Here is a 14,332-nt window from a genome sequence, read left to right on the forward strand (position 1 = left end):
CCAACCGGAGGAGGAGTCCGGGACCCGGCCGAGCGCGCGAGCCAGTGGCGTTTCCGCAATTAAGATCAAAACCCAGGGGCGTCTACGAACCCCCACTCATTTATATTTCCTTTTATAATTTACCAGTTTTTTAGAGAGAGAGAGAGAGGGAGAGACTTTTTTTTTTTTTTTTTTTTGGGGTTTTTGCCTTTTCTTACTCTTCTAATCGAAGAAGCTCTTGCACGAAATAGGAAAGAGAGAGACCGAAAAAACTCGAAAGAGAGAGAGAAGGAAGAGAGAGAGAGAATCGAAGGTTGCAGCAGCGTCAATGGCGGCCTGAGTGATTTCCTTCTCGCCCGATTCTCCGGGGAGCTCTCGGTCTCTTCGTCAATCCGGTGGGGCCCGCCTCTTCCTCCCTTCCCTGTCTCTCTCTCCCCGTCGCCTCCGCAAACCCTAATTCGCCCCCGCGCGCGCGCGCCCCCGCCCCACCCCCTTCCCCCGGGCCCGAAATTCCGCCCGCTGCCGTATCGCGTCGCCTCGGCGGGGGCGGGTTCGGGCGTCCCGCGGTCTCGGCGCTCGTCGGGGCGCGGCGATGGGCGGGCAAGAGAAATCGTCCTCGAACTCGAATTCGATGCAGGTGAGTGGTCGTCTTGCTTTCCTCCTTTCGTTTCGTTTCACTGTTGTATAGAGGCTTCCCTCTCTTGTGGCGGCGCGGATCGTTTGGGGAATTCGGCGCGGCCGGATAGGGTTTAGAGCAAGTTAGGGGCGGTCCGGCGGTTCGCGGTTCGGTTCTTGATTGGCGGCGGGGTTGTTTGAGATTCAGTGGAGTGAGTTGGAGTTCCGCCAATTTGATTCAATTAGGTTTTGCGAACAGGGGCTTCGTCCCATGGGTTACTTTGGTGGGGGCTAGGGCTTCTATTTTTGGTGCACTGACATGAGGGGGATGGCTTCTTATCCTCTCAATTCAAATGAGTAGATTATGAATGAAAGGACAGGCTAGATAGCTCCCTTCTGCAATGGAGGGGTTCCGAGCGCTTTCTAGCGTGACTTTAGGAATGGAATGCTGGTTTTGGGAAGATACTTTCTGGGGATGCAGTTTGTGTTGCGAGTGTTGATGCTGGGTGAGTTAAAAGGTTAAGTTTGCATGACCATTGGTGCTTTTGATTTCAGCGCGTTAAAGTATATCAACTGAATGATGAAGGGAAATGGGACGACCATGGTACTGGGCATGTCACGGTCGACTATTTGGAGGTTCGTTCTCCACTATCTTTGAGATTCTGCCACTCCTAGATTCCAGGAAACTGATTTATTTTTTGTTCACCTAAAGCTGAGTGTGTTTTGAACTTAAATACTGGTACAGAGGTCGGAAGATCTGGGTATATTTGTGTTTGATGAAGACAATGAAACATTGCTTCTGCATCGTATCAGCTCAGAGGACATTTATAGGAAGCAAGAAGGTCCTACTTCCTTTTGTTTCTCATGATACATGTGAGCTTTATTTTCAATTACAATGATATGATTCGACTGCAGTTTGAGTTTATTCTGTCCTACAATGTGTACTTTCAGATTCCATCATCTCATGGAGAGACCCTGAATATGCTACTGAATTGGCCCTTAGCTTTCAGGAGACATCTGGTTGCTCCTACATATGGTAACAATTGGTGGTTTTATGACATTGATAGACGAACTTTGTTCAGTTCTGTTCTCTCAGTATGACAATTTACATTTCATGCTTATACACTGTCGACTTTTTACAGGGATCATATCTGTAATGTACAAAGGAATATGCATTTTAGCAGTCTTAACAGTAAGTACCTGCGCATCCAGCCTAGTTTCGGATACTGTTCTATTCATTTATTCCATCTTAAACACTGGATATTTTAAAGCTAGTTCTTTCCTGGAAAATGGAGTGTTTGATGCTTTTGAATGAACCCAGAGTATACGTTATTTGAGTAGCTTTCTGAAATTTCAAGATCTTTGTCTGTCTACTTTTCGGTGACATGAATTAAATCTATTTGTGCAAACTGCAGTATCTTTTTAGAGAGCTTTTGATTCATTTCTGACTTCTCCATCTTGATAATTGTGGGTTTTTGTTGCTGTTGTTGCATTTTACAATGGAAGATCTTTACTTGCAATCATGCAGCACCTTGCTTTTTGTTGAATGTATAGATATGTCTTAGAGTTTCTAAGTATCAAGGGATGTTGACATGCTTTTGGGAAGGCTTAAGCATGAGTACAATGATTTGGGGAAAACACAAAGGAAGGTTCTTTCCATTTGGAAATGCATGAACTTCGGTAGGATGTGACGACCTCTACTAATGAACTTCTATTTCTTCCTCAGCATTTATTTATAGATCCCTATTGTCCTGTGAATGCCTTTGTATTACTTCTCGGGCAAAACGTTAGCCTTTACCCCATTAACCTGACAATGATATTAGATAAACCCCCCCTCCATACATCTACCAAACAGTCTCCCATTTTACCTTCTTTCTATTGTTGTCACTGAAAGGTATGGCCTTCATTAGAAACCATCTTTTTTTCGTTGAAAGTCAAGTGCCGCCTTTTCTCCTTTTCTCTTTCTACTTGAAGAGCCTTCCTATCTCATGCATTATGCCTTTCCTCTTATGCCATTGCCACTTGTCCTAAACCTTTTTGTTTGAAAAAGGATAAATTATGGATTATTTGTGTGGGATTTAGCAAGATTATAGATTGGGTTCATTGATTGAGAAGAGAATGTACACAAGATTATGGAGAGAATGGCTTTTGACCTAACTCTGGAATGAGGGCTCTGTCAGTAATTTTCAAGTTTGCCAGGGGAAGATGTAGGTCCACTGCAAAGTTCTTTTTGATGAGTTTCACAAGATATAGAGGGGCTAGAGATATGTGAGGGGGTTTGATGCAGGGTGAGGGTGGTTTTTTGAAGAGGTCCTTGAGTTGAGCAGTATGGCAATCTCTAAGTCTATAAGTTGGTTGATTTTCGCAAGTTACTGCATAGGAGCTGGAGCTGGCTTGTCTTGAAAAGGTTTTTGCTTTTTGGCAATTGCCCAAACTGTGGATATTGTTTCTAGGGTTCACGAATTTTCACAGCCTTGAAAGACAATTGTCAACAAGATGCTGTTGTCAGAGTCCATCTTTGAATTTTTTTTTTTTTGGTAGAAAGCTGGTATAGATGAAGCTCTGACACTTTGGTACCCCACTTGTTTGATGAAGAGAGGGATTTTCTCTGACAAACCTGAGGTTAGGCTACTTTTCTGGTTTTGAAAAATAGGATGGTAATGATGATCTCCACGAGAAGTTGAATTGGAGTTTAGGATCCGGAACCAGCCTTTGAAAAGACTCTTGTTCTATCAGGTTTTCTAGGAAATTTTTATGTTTGTTTTGTTCGACAAGGAAATTTGTCGTCCATGGTGGATTTGATTTTGTGTGGTCCAATATGATAAATTTGATTTAGTATTCAAATTGAGGACATTGTAAAGTTGCACATAGGTGATAAGCTGTAAGGGTAGACCTTCAAATCAGATCTTTAAGAATTCCTAAAAGTGGTTTAGCAAACAATAGTTTAAAGTACCTTTTGAATTAAACACTCAAACACAGATTGAATTTTATTTTCTGATATTGCTAGACATGCAACTCAAATGTCAGGATGAGTTGTACTTATGGTAGCAAAGCGTACATCTTAAGATAAGTGTAACTAAAAAATATCATGCATAACTGCACCCTCTTTTTATAAGCAACATGAGTTGTGGATGTATGTTTTAAAAGTCACATCTGTTTGGCTTCTGGTCATCCTCTATAAGGTTCGCCATTCTAAGAATTAGCATGGTAACAGGGGCCTTTGGAAACTGATATAGGTTAATCCTGAGATTTTTTCCTTTCCTTGTCCCAAATAGATTCACCCACTACTTGAAGCAATACTCTTTTCTCCTGAACATAACTGGAAGATCTTTATACGTACTAGCATAACAGCCCCCTAGGCAATCATCTGCATCTAGTAGGGTTTGAAGAAAGCTTCTTGGTGCATGTCAGATTTACTTACTGCTAACCTGTTTGAACTGGGGTTTGTAGTCGAAATGCGAGGAATTATTATTGTAAATATCTGAAGTAGTGTTTGAAGAGTGTTGTCTGATGCTTGATTGGCGCTTGCTGATGACCTTTTTGGCTAGAACTTTGTGATTGTAGAGTTGTGAGAATCTATTAATGTTGCTGCCGATATCAATCCCAATTGTTGGTTACATAGCTTCTTACCCAACAGCAGGGGTTTGGTTGTAAAAACATATAACAAATCTTGGGTCACATACCTCAGCTAAAAAGATACTTGACTTGTTAAATTTGGTCTCTTGGTATCTTAGTGAAATAGATGAATTCATGTGATATAAGGTGAGTGTGACTTTAGTTCTGAAAAGGGATCATGGATTCAAGTAAAATATTTCAGTTACCCTAGAATTTGAGACCTACACAAAGATATTATATGAAAATGCAAAAAGCATTTGTAATGTAGAGATTTCAGATTTTATTTGCCTCGCTAGGCAATGGTGGTAGGATAGTCAGTGAATTGGTTTCTTCTCTTCGGACAGGAATCTAATTTTTCTGATTTTTGTCCTGAACGTTTCGAAATTCACATAACATACATCGATATTGTAGTGAGTGTGATTCCCAACCCTGTTAGTTTTACCACTTTTGCATTTTTCCTTGCTCTTGTTATCTTTGAACCATGTTAATAGCTGCAATTTTATGTGTCCCTGAGTTTTTCTAGTTTTTCTTCCACAGATAATACGTTTCATAGCGTGAATAGCGAGTTGAGGGAGTTGCCGCCTGTTGAGCTATCCACTCTTCCTCTAATACACAAGGTACTGCTCTCCCTCTCCCCCCTTCACTCTCTCTCATACTTTTAGCTGCACTGTTCCATCTTCCTGCGGCTACTGGTGTTTGAGGTGGAAACATAAGGGGTGGGCTTTATGAGGATTAGCTGGTCCCTTTGCGATAACTGTTTTTGAAATCAGATTGAGTTGCAAGTTCCTCTCCATCTCGGTCATCTTGCAAAACAACCCTAGGGGGTGGATTTAAGTGCAAGATGTTGATGCTTTATTTTAGCTACTTGTTTGACATAATAAGGGAAGAAGGTAATCCCCTACCCCCCCCAAAAAAAAAAAAAAAAAAAAAACAGAAAACAACAAAAAAAAAATAAAATGAAAACACAAAAACACGCATGTGCATGCAGGCAGAGCTCCCTTTGAGGCACAAAATGAGCAATTCTTCTTGGTTGTGATCACTGATGGTGCTTATTAAATTGCAATTAGTATCTCAGATGTATTTCTGTACTTAGTCAAGAGTTTAGAGCTAGTAATCATAAAAATAAATATCTTTGGAGGCTTTTGTGGTAGTTTCATTCTTCAGTTTTACTTGAAGGATGCGTATTTACTTATATTAGGGTTAGAAAAGTTATACCTTTTCTGTTTCCATTTAGCAAAAGCTATTAGTTTCTGGACTTTCTTGTGTCTCAAATTTCCATTTACTTATAATCTCATTGACTGCACGACTTATCTCAGTTGATTTCTGTCTTGCAGACTGTGTATGAAGGCCGGGTTACTGATAAGATGCAGCTGATAGATCTTATTCTGAATGATGTAAGCTTCTGTTAACTTTGCCAGTCCAATGGACATCAATGTAGGTGTGGTCATGGTAGGCCTTTTTATTTTGAGTTTATCCGATATTTAGCCTACATAAATAAATATTAAATTATAAAGTTTGTGCAGTTTATGTTATTAGTTTTGTTCTTCCATTATCATTGTGGGTCAAGTTTATTATCAATTTCCTTGCTGTTGTACATATGCATATGAATACTACAGTAGTCTTGTGAGTTGTGGTGGGCATTGGACGTTGCTTTTATTACAAGCCTTTTCATTCTCTATCCGTCCTTTGATGTGTACGCAAATTCTGATGTTGAAAACCATTGTTGTTTAATGGAAGTTACTATCTTAATGCAGCAAGAGTTTCTCCGGAAGCTAATGCACTTATTTAGATTGTGTGAAGACTTGGAACACCTCAGTGATCTTCAGATGATCTGTAGAATAGTCAAAGGGATAAGTAAGAATTTTTAGCTAGACACCATTTTCTCAGTCCTTAATTTGTTGGCCTCTTCATAATTTTTTTTCCTTCAGCCTGACTGATTTCACTCTGTTTGTGCAGTTTTACTCAACAGCCCTCAGATCTTTGAGAAAATTTTTGGAGATGAGCTGATTATGGACATTATTGGCTCCCTCGAATGTAAGTTCCTTTTCATGAGAAAATCTGTCAAAAGCTTCTAGAGAATTATTAACGTCTGCAATAATGAGATGACACTTACATGGACATATGATGTTATTGGAGTTAACTATACCATGGCTCCACTAGCATCCCTGCACCTATGCGAGACACTTTGAAGTGCCATTCGCACTATTTTAAATAGTAATCATTAGGAAGGAGAAAAAAAAGTACGGAAAATATTCTGATCATACTGGAGAAGGGACAGGACTGTTATGACCTTAACTAGCCTTGTTTATCTTGTTACACTTTAGCTGGTTATTGAATCATCTTCTTGCTGTTTTAAAAAATTGTCTTATTAAATGTATATGTTGAATGTGCTGTTCATTTTATCATAGACCATTTCCTTTTTTTTAAGTTAATATCATGTGACAACTATGATGTTCTGTATTTGTTTGCAGATGATCCTGAGGTTCCTCATGTCCAACAGCATCGCAATTTTTTGAAAGAACATGTTGTATTTAAAGAGGTGAGATGTTATATCTGGCAGTGGTGCGACAAGTTCAAGTTTACTGATCCATACGGAAAGTTTTGCTTAACAGGCTATTTTCCTTTTTTAGGCAATTCCAATTAGAGATCCAATTGTCCTATCGAAGATACACCAGACATATAGAGTTGGTTACTTGAAGGTGTGTTTCCATATCAACTACTGTTTCACAGGATTCCTTTTATGGATCCTTTTCTGACATTTAATTGTCTTCCTTAGGATGTTGTTTTGGCTAGAATGTTGGATGACACAATTATTGCAAACCTCAATTCCATCATCCATTCAAATAATGCCATTGTAAGTATAAAAAGATGTCTTTTAAATTTGTTGGTATATTTCTGTATTGAATTTATGTTCTCTCTTGTAGGTTGTTTCTTTGTTAAAGGATGACAGTACCTTTATCCAGGAACTGTTTGAAAGGTTAGATAATCCGGCAACCCCATCAGAGTCGAAGAAAAATTTGGTAAGTATATTGTCAACATTATTCATTGGTCTGTGACTTCCTTTGGATTAACATCTGGGATTTGAATGATGCATCAGATTTTTTATGTAAACCTGAACTTTTCATTGTACTTTGCTTGAGAGGTTAATGGTTTCTTGTGTTTTTGTTGTTAGTTGGTTCTTATTGATTACAGTTGGACAACCTTTTAATGGTTAAGTCATGTTGAATGGCTTTAACTCTGATTGTAATTTATTGAATGCCTTTGACAAGATTAGATAAACCGTACAGTAGGTGCAATTTTATTATGAGGTTGGAATTGGATGCTCCAGTCTGTGGAATGATTAAAGTAATACGAACATGCCTTAATGTAGAATATGTGTTTTAGACTATGCTTAAGAAATCACTACTTTTTATAAGAAAATGACAGGAAGGATTTGGGAACATCCCTCGGGATATTAGTGTCCATTTCTGCTGTTGCCCTAATTCCCCCTTTTTTCTATCACTGGTCTCCTTTTTTATTTTTGGAAAAGATTTTTGCTGATCATTTTTCAGCTACTATTACTCAAGAGTTACGCAGTTTTTGCTTGCATTAAATAGTAAGATATTTTGTTCCTATTAGTGCATCCATTTTTATGATTACATGAGGAATAACTTTATTGCCTGATCATAAACTCGTGATTTTCTATAGTACAATGATAATCAGTACCATTAGCTCTCTTTAATGATCAATATCCTATTCTGAAGTTGGTTGCTGTAAGACAGTTGAATTTCTTCAATTTCCATATGGAAGGTTATAAATAAGTAATGCCATGTTCCACGAAACACACTCCTTCCAAATGTTTTGACCGTATACACTTTAGTTGAAATTAAATGTATTCATTGCTATTAATCATGTGGAAGAGTTTTGTGTGTGAATCTGCTCAAAGTAGTTTTGTTTTTAAAGGGAGCTCACCTCTAATTTGATATGTTTATGATAGGTTGACCTCTGTCTTTATCTATAAAAAATTTCGGTATGGTAGGATGACAAGAAATTAGATTATTCCTGCCTGCTCCACCGCAGCATGCGAGCTTTATTAGGATAACTCGGAACGTGCAGGATGCACATAGGACCATTAGACCATGTTGCATGTGAAGTGAGAGATTATGTGTATCTGGATTCATAGTACTTGTTGGCTGATGGAAATATATGTACATTTATTCATCTGGAAACTTTGATGTTATTTTGTAAGATGGTTTGAAATGTTGATTTTAATGTTCTAGCTCTCACACAGCCAATTAAGCATCTAATCTAGCTTAAGTGCTGTTTGGGCTTAATTTTTTGGTGTTATGGATCAGTTTGTTTGTGAGAATGGTTTATATCATGCGACTTTTTTTCGTCTGTACTTCTCAAACATTTTGACCTCTATATTTGTTTGTACAATACAGAATTTTTTCCTGCATATTCGAGATTTCTACAATAATAATGGGAGTGTGCCTGGATATGACGACCAAACAAAATATCTACTCTAAGTCTTAGCCATTCTCTCCTAGATCTGAATCCCCTGTGTTCACACTGTTGTTACTCTCTTGATGTAGGTGTATTTCTTGCATGACTTCTGTAGTTTAAGCAAGAGCTTACAAATGGTCCAGCAGCTCCGGCTTTTCAGGTACAATTTGAGCAGGATTTTATTTTTCTGAAGATACTTGTTTTCATTCTCTATTTTGAGATTACAGTGGTTCATGCATTATTTTTTGATTTGCCCTTGTTGTTGCTATACATGTATCTTATTTGACAAGACTCATATTTTGTAGGGATCTTGTGGGCGTGGGCATTTTTAAAATCATTGCCGATGCTTTGCAGAGTGACGACAATAGGCTTATACTAACTGGGTAAATACTCCTAGATGTAATTCCATCCATCACTCACATAGATAAATATGCACACATGACAAAAGAAAGAGATGGCAAACTGAAGACAGATGCACTATTGAAGATGTCATCCTAATTATGTGCCATTTTGGTGGATGCAGGACAGATATTATTATTCTTTTTATGAATCAAGACCCAAATCTTTTGCGTTCGTATGTTGTACGCCCAGATGACGGTGACGGAGCGAAGCTTTTGGGACTTCTGGTATGGCTTTCATGAGGATATGTCAATGCACCGCATGAGATGATATTTTTGAAAACTGAAGTTATTCAACCTAAAAGTCTAAGTGGGTTGAAGGTCGATCTGTAATAGTTGTAAAACAGAGTACATTTTGTATTGTTCTAGTGCAATCCTTTTTGTATGATCAGTAATACTAGGACCAACGAGCTATGAGCACTGCAAGCATTTCGTGAATGAATTTGAGTGGCTTTTCTATTTTTAGGTAATGGGTAGTTTTCTAATTAAAAAGTGATTGGTAGTTTCCAGTTTTTGAAGCTTTTACAATTTAGCCCTTGAAAAGGTTTTTTGATGAGAACAATAAATTAAAGTATAACAAGGAGTTTTTTCCTTTAAAAGATAGTAGATAATGCTAGGGTAAATTTGGAAAACGAAAAGTGAGACAAACCTTACTTTTGGCTTAAATGTATAGAGTTATGGTTGATTTTTACCTGTCACAGTGAATTTGGTTCTGTATTAAGAGTAAACAATTATAGTGTTCCTGCTAAAATATAGCTTGTGGCTTGTAGGTTAAAGGAATGGTGACAGATTTTGGTGATGACATGCATTGCCAGTTTCTTGAGATTCTTCGAAGTTTGCTTGACTCATACACTCTATCAGGAGGACAGGTTCTGCCTAATCATACACTTCCCTCATCTGATTTTTATTTTCCTAGTTTGTCATGGTGGTTGGATATTCTATGAATTCAAGGTTTCTTTTTTGCCTTTCGGTTGTTCTCTCTAAGTCCCTTGCTAATTTTCCCCTCAATTTAATAAGTACATCCGTCTCTGAGGTTTTATCTCATCAGCCAAGTGTGTTTTTATTAGGTTGATCTTGATATTATCAGTAAGGAATTATATGTCAACTTTTGACTGGATTTTTCGTGAATCACTGTACTTTGCATCTTTTTCCGTATGATCAACTGATTATGAGCTCTGGCAGTGGAAATATAGATAAGTAGTATGATTAAAAAAACTAGAATTGGTTATCAAATAAATTTAGCTGGGGAATTGCTGGTAGAAAATTTCAAAAAGTAGAAAATCTTGTTGTGGTGGTTCATTTGAATGAAAATGCACAACATGTCTATTCTAATGTAATTAAATCGACGAACTAAAAGCAATTTGTTGGCTAAATTTACCAACTCAAACCCCAAACTTCCACCACAATTAACAGCATGAGGCAACAATGTCATTGCTGCTCTTGTCAAAATTTTGAATCCATAAATTTAACCGAAGAACCACAAATGACAACTATAGGATTGGACCCCAAGAGCTCTTACACTATTTAGGAGAGCATTCGCATTCTTGGGCTGATTTACATGATCATAGAAATACTAATTTCCCATTAAACTATTTAGCTGAACAGGGTAGATAAACATGTTCAAACTTCATCCTGTGAGCCAACAGTCTGAAAATGAAGTTGCAAGTTTATTGTGTACCAGAAAAGACTTTGCCATCAACGCTAGCGCCAGTAATTGAACCATTGGGCCTTTTGTTTTCTGTACGACTTGATTGGACTACTCAAAGGGGATAAATACATATGTTGCACTGTCCTATTTGTCTGTCATCCTATCTCGTATATATATATTCTGCTTTGTGCCAAGGATAGGCTGCTCAATTTTTGTACGGTGAAAGCTCTTTGAAAAATTTGTTTCTCTGAACCTAGACTGATCTTGCTTTTTCTTTGTTCAGAGGGACAGTGTTATTGAGATATTCTATGAGAAGCATCTGGGGCAGTTAATTGACGTCATTGTAGCATCTTGCCCCTCGGTCACATCTCATTCATTGAGAAATGAAATGGGTTCTGGAAGAGTCAAAAATCAGCAGAGAACGAAGCCTGAAATACTATCAAACATATGTGAATTGCTTTGCTTTTGCGTTCTGCACCATCCATATAGGATAAAGTACTTATTTGTACACCCTTATGATTGTGTTAATTCATTAATCTAGTATGTTGATCACATATAATTTTAATACTCCAATGATTAGACATGAGAACTAATTATGTCTTCTCTTCTCTGGTTGCAGATGTAACTTTCTTCTAAATAACGTGGCAGATAAGGTTTTGTTGCTGATGCAAAGAAGAGAAAAGTACCTTGTAGTTGCTGCTGTCCGGTTTTTTCGTACTATCCTCTCTCGCCATGTAGGTGGTCCTTTGTTGTTGCCCATGTTGATGTTAATTTTTGTGGTAGAATATAGCAATAGATGAGTAGTGTCACGGGATTTCTCCTTTGATCTATAATTTTGAGCATGAGGCAGGCCTTGCATTGTATCAATGAAAGCACTAGGATCGTGGATAGAAGTTTTAATATAGAATCTGAAAGATACATAATCAATGAACTACTGATGAATTTTATGATGTGTCTTATGTGTTTTCTTGTGGCAACTTGGTGATGTGTTTTCAATTTGCAGGATGAGCATATTATAAGCCATATAGTTAGGAACAACCTTCTCAAACCAATTGTTGATGCTTTTGTGAGAAATGGTGATCGTTACAACCTGCTAAACTCCGTGGTCTTAGAACTTCTTGAGTACATCCGCAAGGTTTGTATGCCTGTACGATGTTTTCACTCATTCAGTCTCTTCTCCGCACAAAAAAGAGTGCTTTGAATAAGTAAACAGCATCATTTACGTGTGGTGATCAAGTTGACGCCCTTTTCATGCAGGAAAATCTGAAACTGTTGCTTAAATATATAGTTGATTCGTTTTGGAACGAATTGGTTAAGTTTGAGCACCTGCCATGTATTCAGTCCTTCAAAGTCAAGTATGAGCAGGTATGATGTATTGTGCCTATCCCTCTTCTCTGCTTTCGGAGGAAACTAGTCAAGTATAAATCTCTAACTGGTTTTCTTCCAGTGCTTGGAGAATGGTGGAACTAGAGGCCCTATTAACGTGTCAGATCCCCGGAAAAGAATAGATGAGCGTGCTTTGGAGAAAGAGGAGGAGGACTATTTTAATGAAGACAGGTCTATTTACACACTCTGTATGATATTTTGTCCTTTCGTTTGCTTAGTTTTCTCGTTCATGACCTTTTGTTTTTACTCAGTGATGAAGAAGATACAGCATCAGCATCAGCATCCGCGTCTCAATCTCGGAAGGTACAACCGCAGCCTGTTCTATCCAATGGAGTTTCAGCAAGCCATCAATCAATAAGGTGCTTGGATGCCTTAAATTTCAGAATTTTCTAGAATGTCATACACTACGTTTATGCTCTAATGCATACATTAACCTTGGTTTATAGTCGAAGAACTGGTGGGCTGGTTGATTACGATGATGATGAAGATGATGAAGACTACAGACCACCACCTAGGAGACAGAAAGATAACCCAGATGACGAGGAAGCGACCATGGATTCCATCAGGTTGAAAAGAAAACTGGCTCCTAAGGATAAGGAGCCTGATATATCCAAGAGGCCACGGCTGAACAAAAACCCCAAATCAAAAGACAACAGTGTGTTTGCAGCTTTGTGTTCAACGCTGAGTCAAGCAGTGCTACCGAGTAAGAAGACTGCAAGCAACATGCATAGTTCTCCACAGGCCGGGGATGCAGACAAAAATGCCCATGAACAAAATCATGAGGACTTTGCTCCTACTAGAGGCTCTTCAGATAGTAGCAGTTCAGATGATGAGACCCACAAGGAAAAGGAATCTGCCAGTCCTCGGAGCTGTTCGGAGTGTGTACAAAGCACCTCAGATAATAGACAGTTGGGGAGCGAGGACACCCCATTGGTACAGCCAAAATCATCACCAGAGATGGCTGTGAATGGATCCTAGCTCACATTTAGTCTCGAGAGAAAATCTTATCATTCATTCGACTATGGAGCTGCAACAAGGCAAATCGGCCCCAGAGTTGTTAAGCAGCATTGGCCAAGAATAGCAAAAGAGAAGGGTATATACAGATTATACGGTTTTGATCTCTCCGGTCGATGTTGGAATAGATGCTGTTTTGGTGACGCAGGGCAAGAGGGGGGAGGGGACTTCCATGGTTATGTGGCGAATCGCCTGTCTTACCTACGTGTTGCGTCGGCTAATGTACTTGTTGCTTCTATAAAATACTCAGGCAATTGTTTCTCTTCCTCCGAACGTGTTTTGTCGCGATTTCCCTGTGTATTTCGCCCTGTGGCCTGAACATGCGATGTGGTTGGGGCATCGATATAAGCTCTGTTCTTGTAGCGTCTCTCTTTTTTAATTATTTTCCCCCCTTTTTTTCCAGTTTCAGTGGTGGGGTATGATAATCAAGGGGTTGGCTTAGAGGAGGTTGAAGCTTTTTTCCGCGCCTTTCTGTTGTTTCCTCCCTCCCTTATGCCAAGAGCTCAAAAGTTTTTCCTCATTGTAGTCTTTACGTTCTCATTCATGAAATGATGTAAATTGTAATTTGGAATTTGTCTTCTCTTAAGAAAATTTTGATAGCTCTTCCGTATGATTTCAGTGCATGTTTTGAGTTGCGCAATCATCGTGTATTCAGTTCATCTTCTCAGCTTGTCAATGGAGCTCTCTTTGAATGAAAATACCTAAAAACGTCCAAAGGCGTGTGATGATTCCGACAAAGATCAGTTAAATTCATTTGCCCTTGCTTCTTATTACAGCTTTTTTGGTTCTCTCGTGAAGGAACTCACTGAACGAGTTTTACCGCGTTATGAGTCCGGATTCAGTTGGGATTAGCTGGGATTGATTGTTGCTGCCGTTCTCCATCGTAATATTTATAATGCAGTGTGTTAGAAAGTGCTGTTAGAAAGTGCTACGTGAGGGGATTGAAGAACGGTGTAAATGAGAGGGAGCTCTCTTATTCTAAAAGCTAGCTCAAGAGATACGGTATTTTTTTTCATACTTATAAGCTATTCCTTCCACAATCAATGTGGGACAATCTTAACAGCCTCCTCTGTTGGTCAGGGCCGCTACACATCGGGATTCGGGTTAGAGCCGCAACAACCCCCTCTGAGTGACTATTGGGTCAAGACTTAGACAATCTCAACAATCTTCCTTTTACAAAAACCCTCACTAG

At 38.8% G+C, this 14,332-nt stretch overlaps 1 protein-coding gene across 1 annotated transcript; it reads left to right on the plus strand.

Moving 5' to 3' along the window:
* The first annotated feature begins 208 nt into the window (after positions 1–208).
* Positions 209–13,750, plus strand: LOC104450308 (serine/threonine-protein phosphatase 4 regulatory subunit 3). Its single transcript, XM_039310612.1, has 25 exons — positions 209–441; positions 557–616; positions 1,150–1,230; positions 1,340–1,436; positions 1,546–1,630; positions 1,737–1,786; positions 4,747–4,826; positions 5,544–5,603; positions 5,964–6,063; positions 6,166–6,243; positions 6,681–6,748; positions 6,840–6,908; positions 6,986–7,063; positions 7,134–7,229; positions 8,784–8,854; positions 9,000–9,077; positions 9,218–9,320; positions 9,863–9,961; positions 11,024–11,235; positions 11,360–11,474; positions 11,744–11,875; positions 11,998–12,105; positions 12,188–12,297; positions 12,378–12,485; positions 12,573–13,750. Exons 2-25 carry the CDS (start codon positions 572–574, stop codon positions 13,102–13,104), a joined length of 2,655 nt encoding a protein of 884 aa, XP_039166546.1. The 5' UTR covers positions 209–441; positions 557–571; the 3' UTR covers positions 13,105–13,750.
* Positions 13,751–14,332: the final 582 nt, after the last annotated feature.

Source organism: Eucalyptus grandis, chromosome 1 (genome assembly GCF_016545825.1).
Source record: "Eucalyptus grandis isolate ANBG69807.140 chromosome 1, ASM1654582v1, whole genome shotgun sequence".
NCBI lineage: Eukaryota > Viridiplantae > Streptophyta > Magnoliopsida > Myrtales > Myrtaceae > Eucalyptus > Eucalyptus grandis.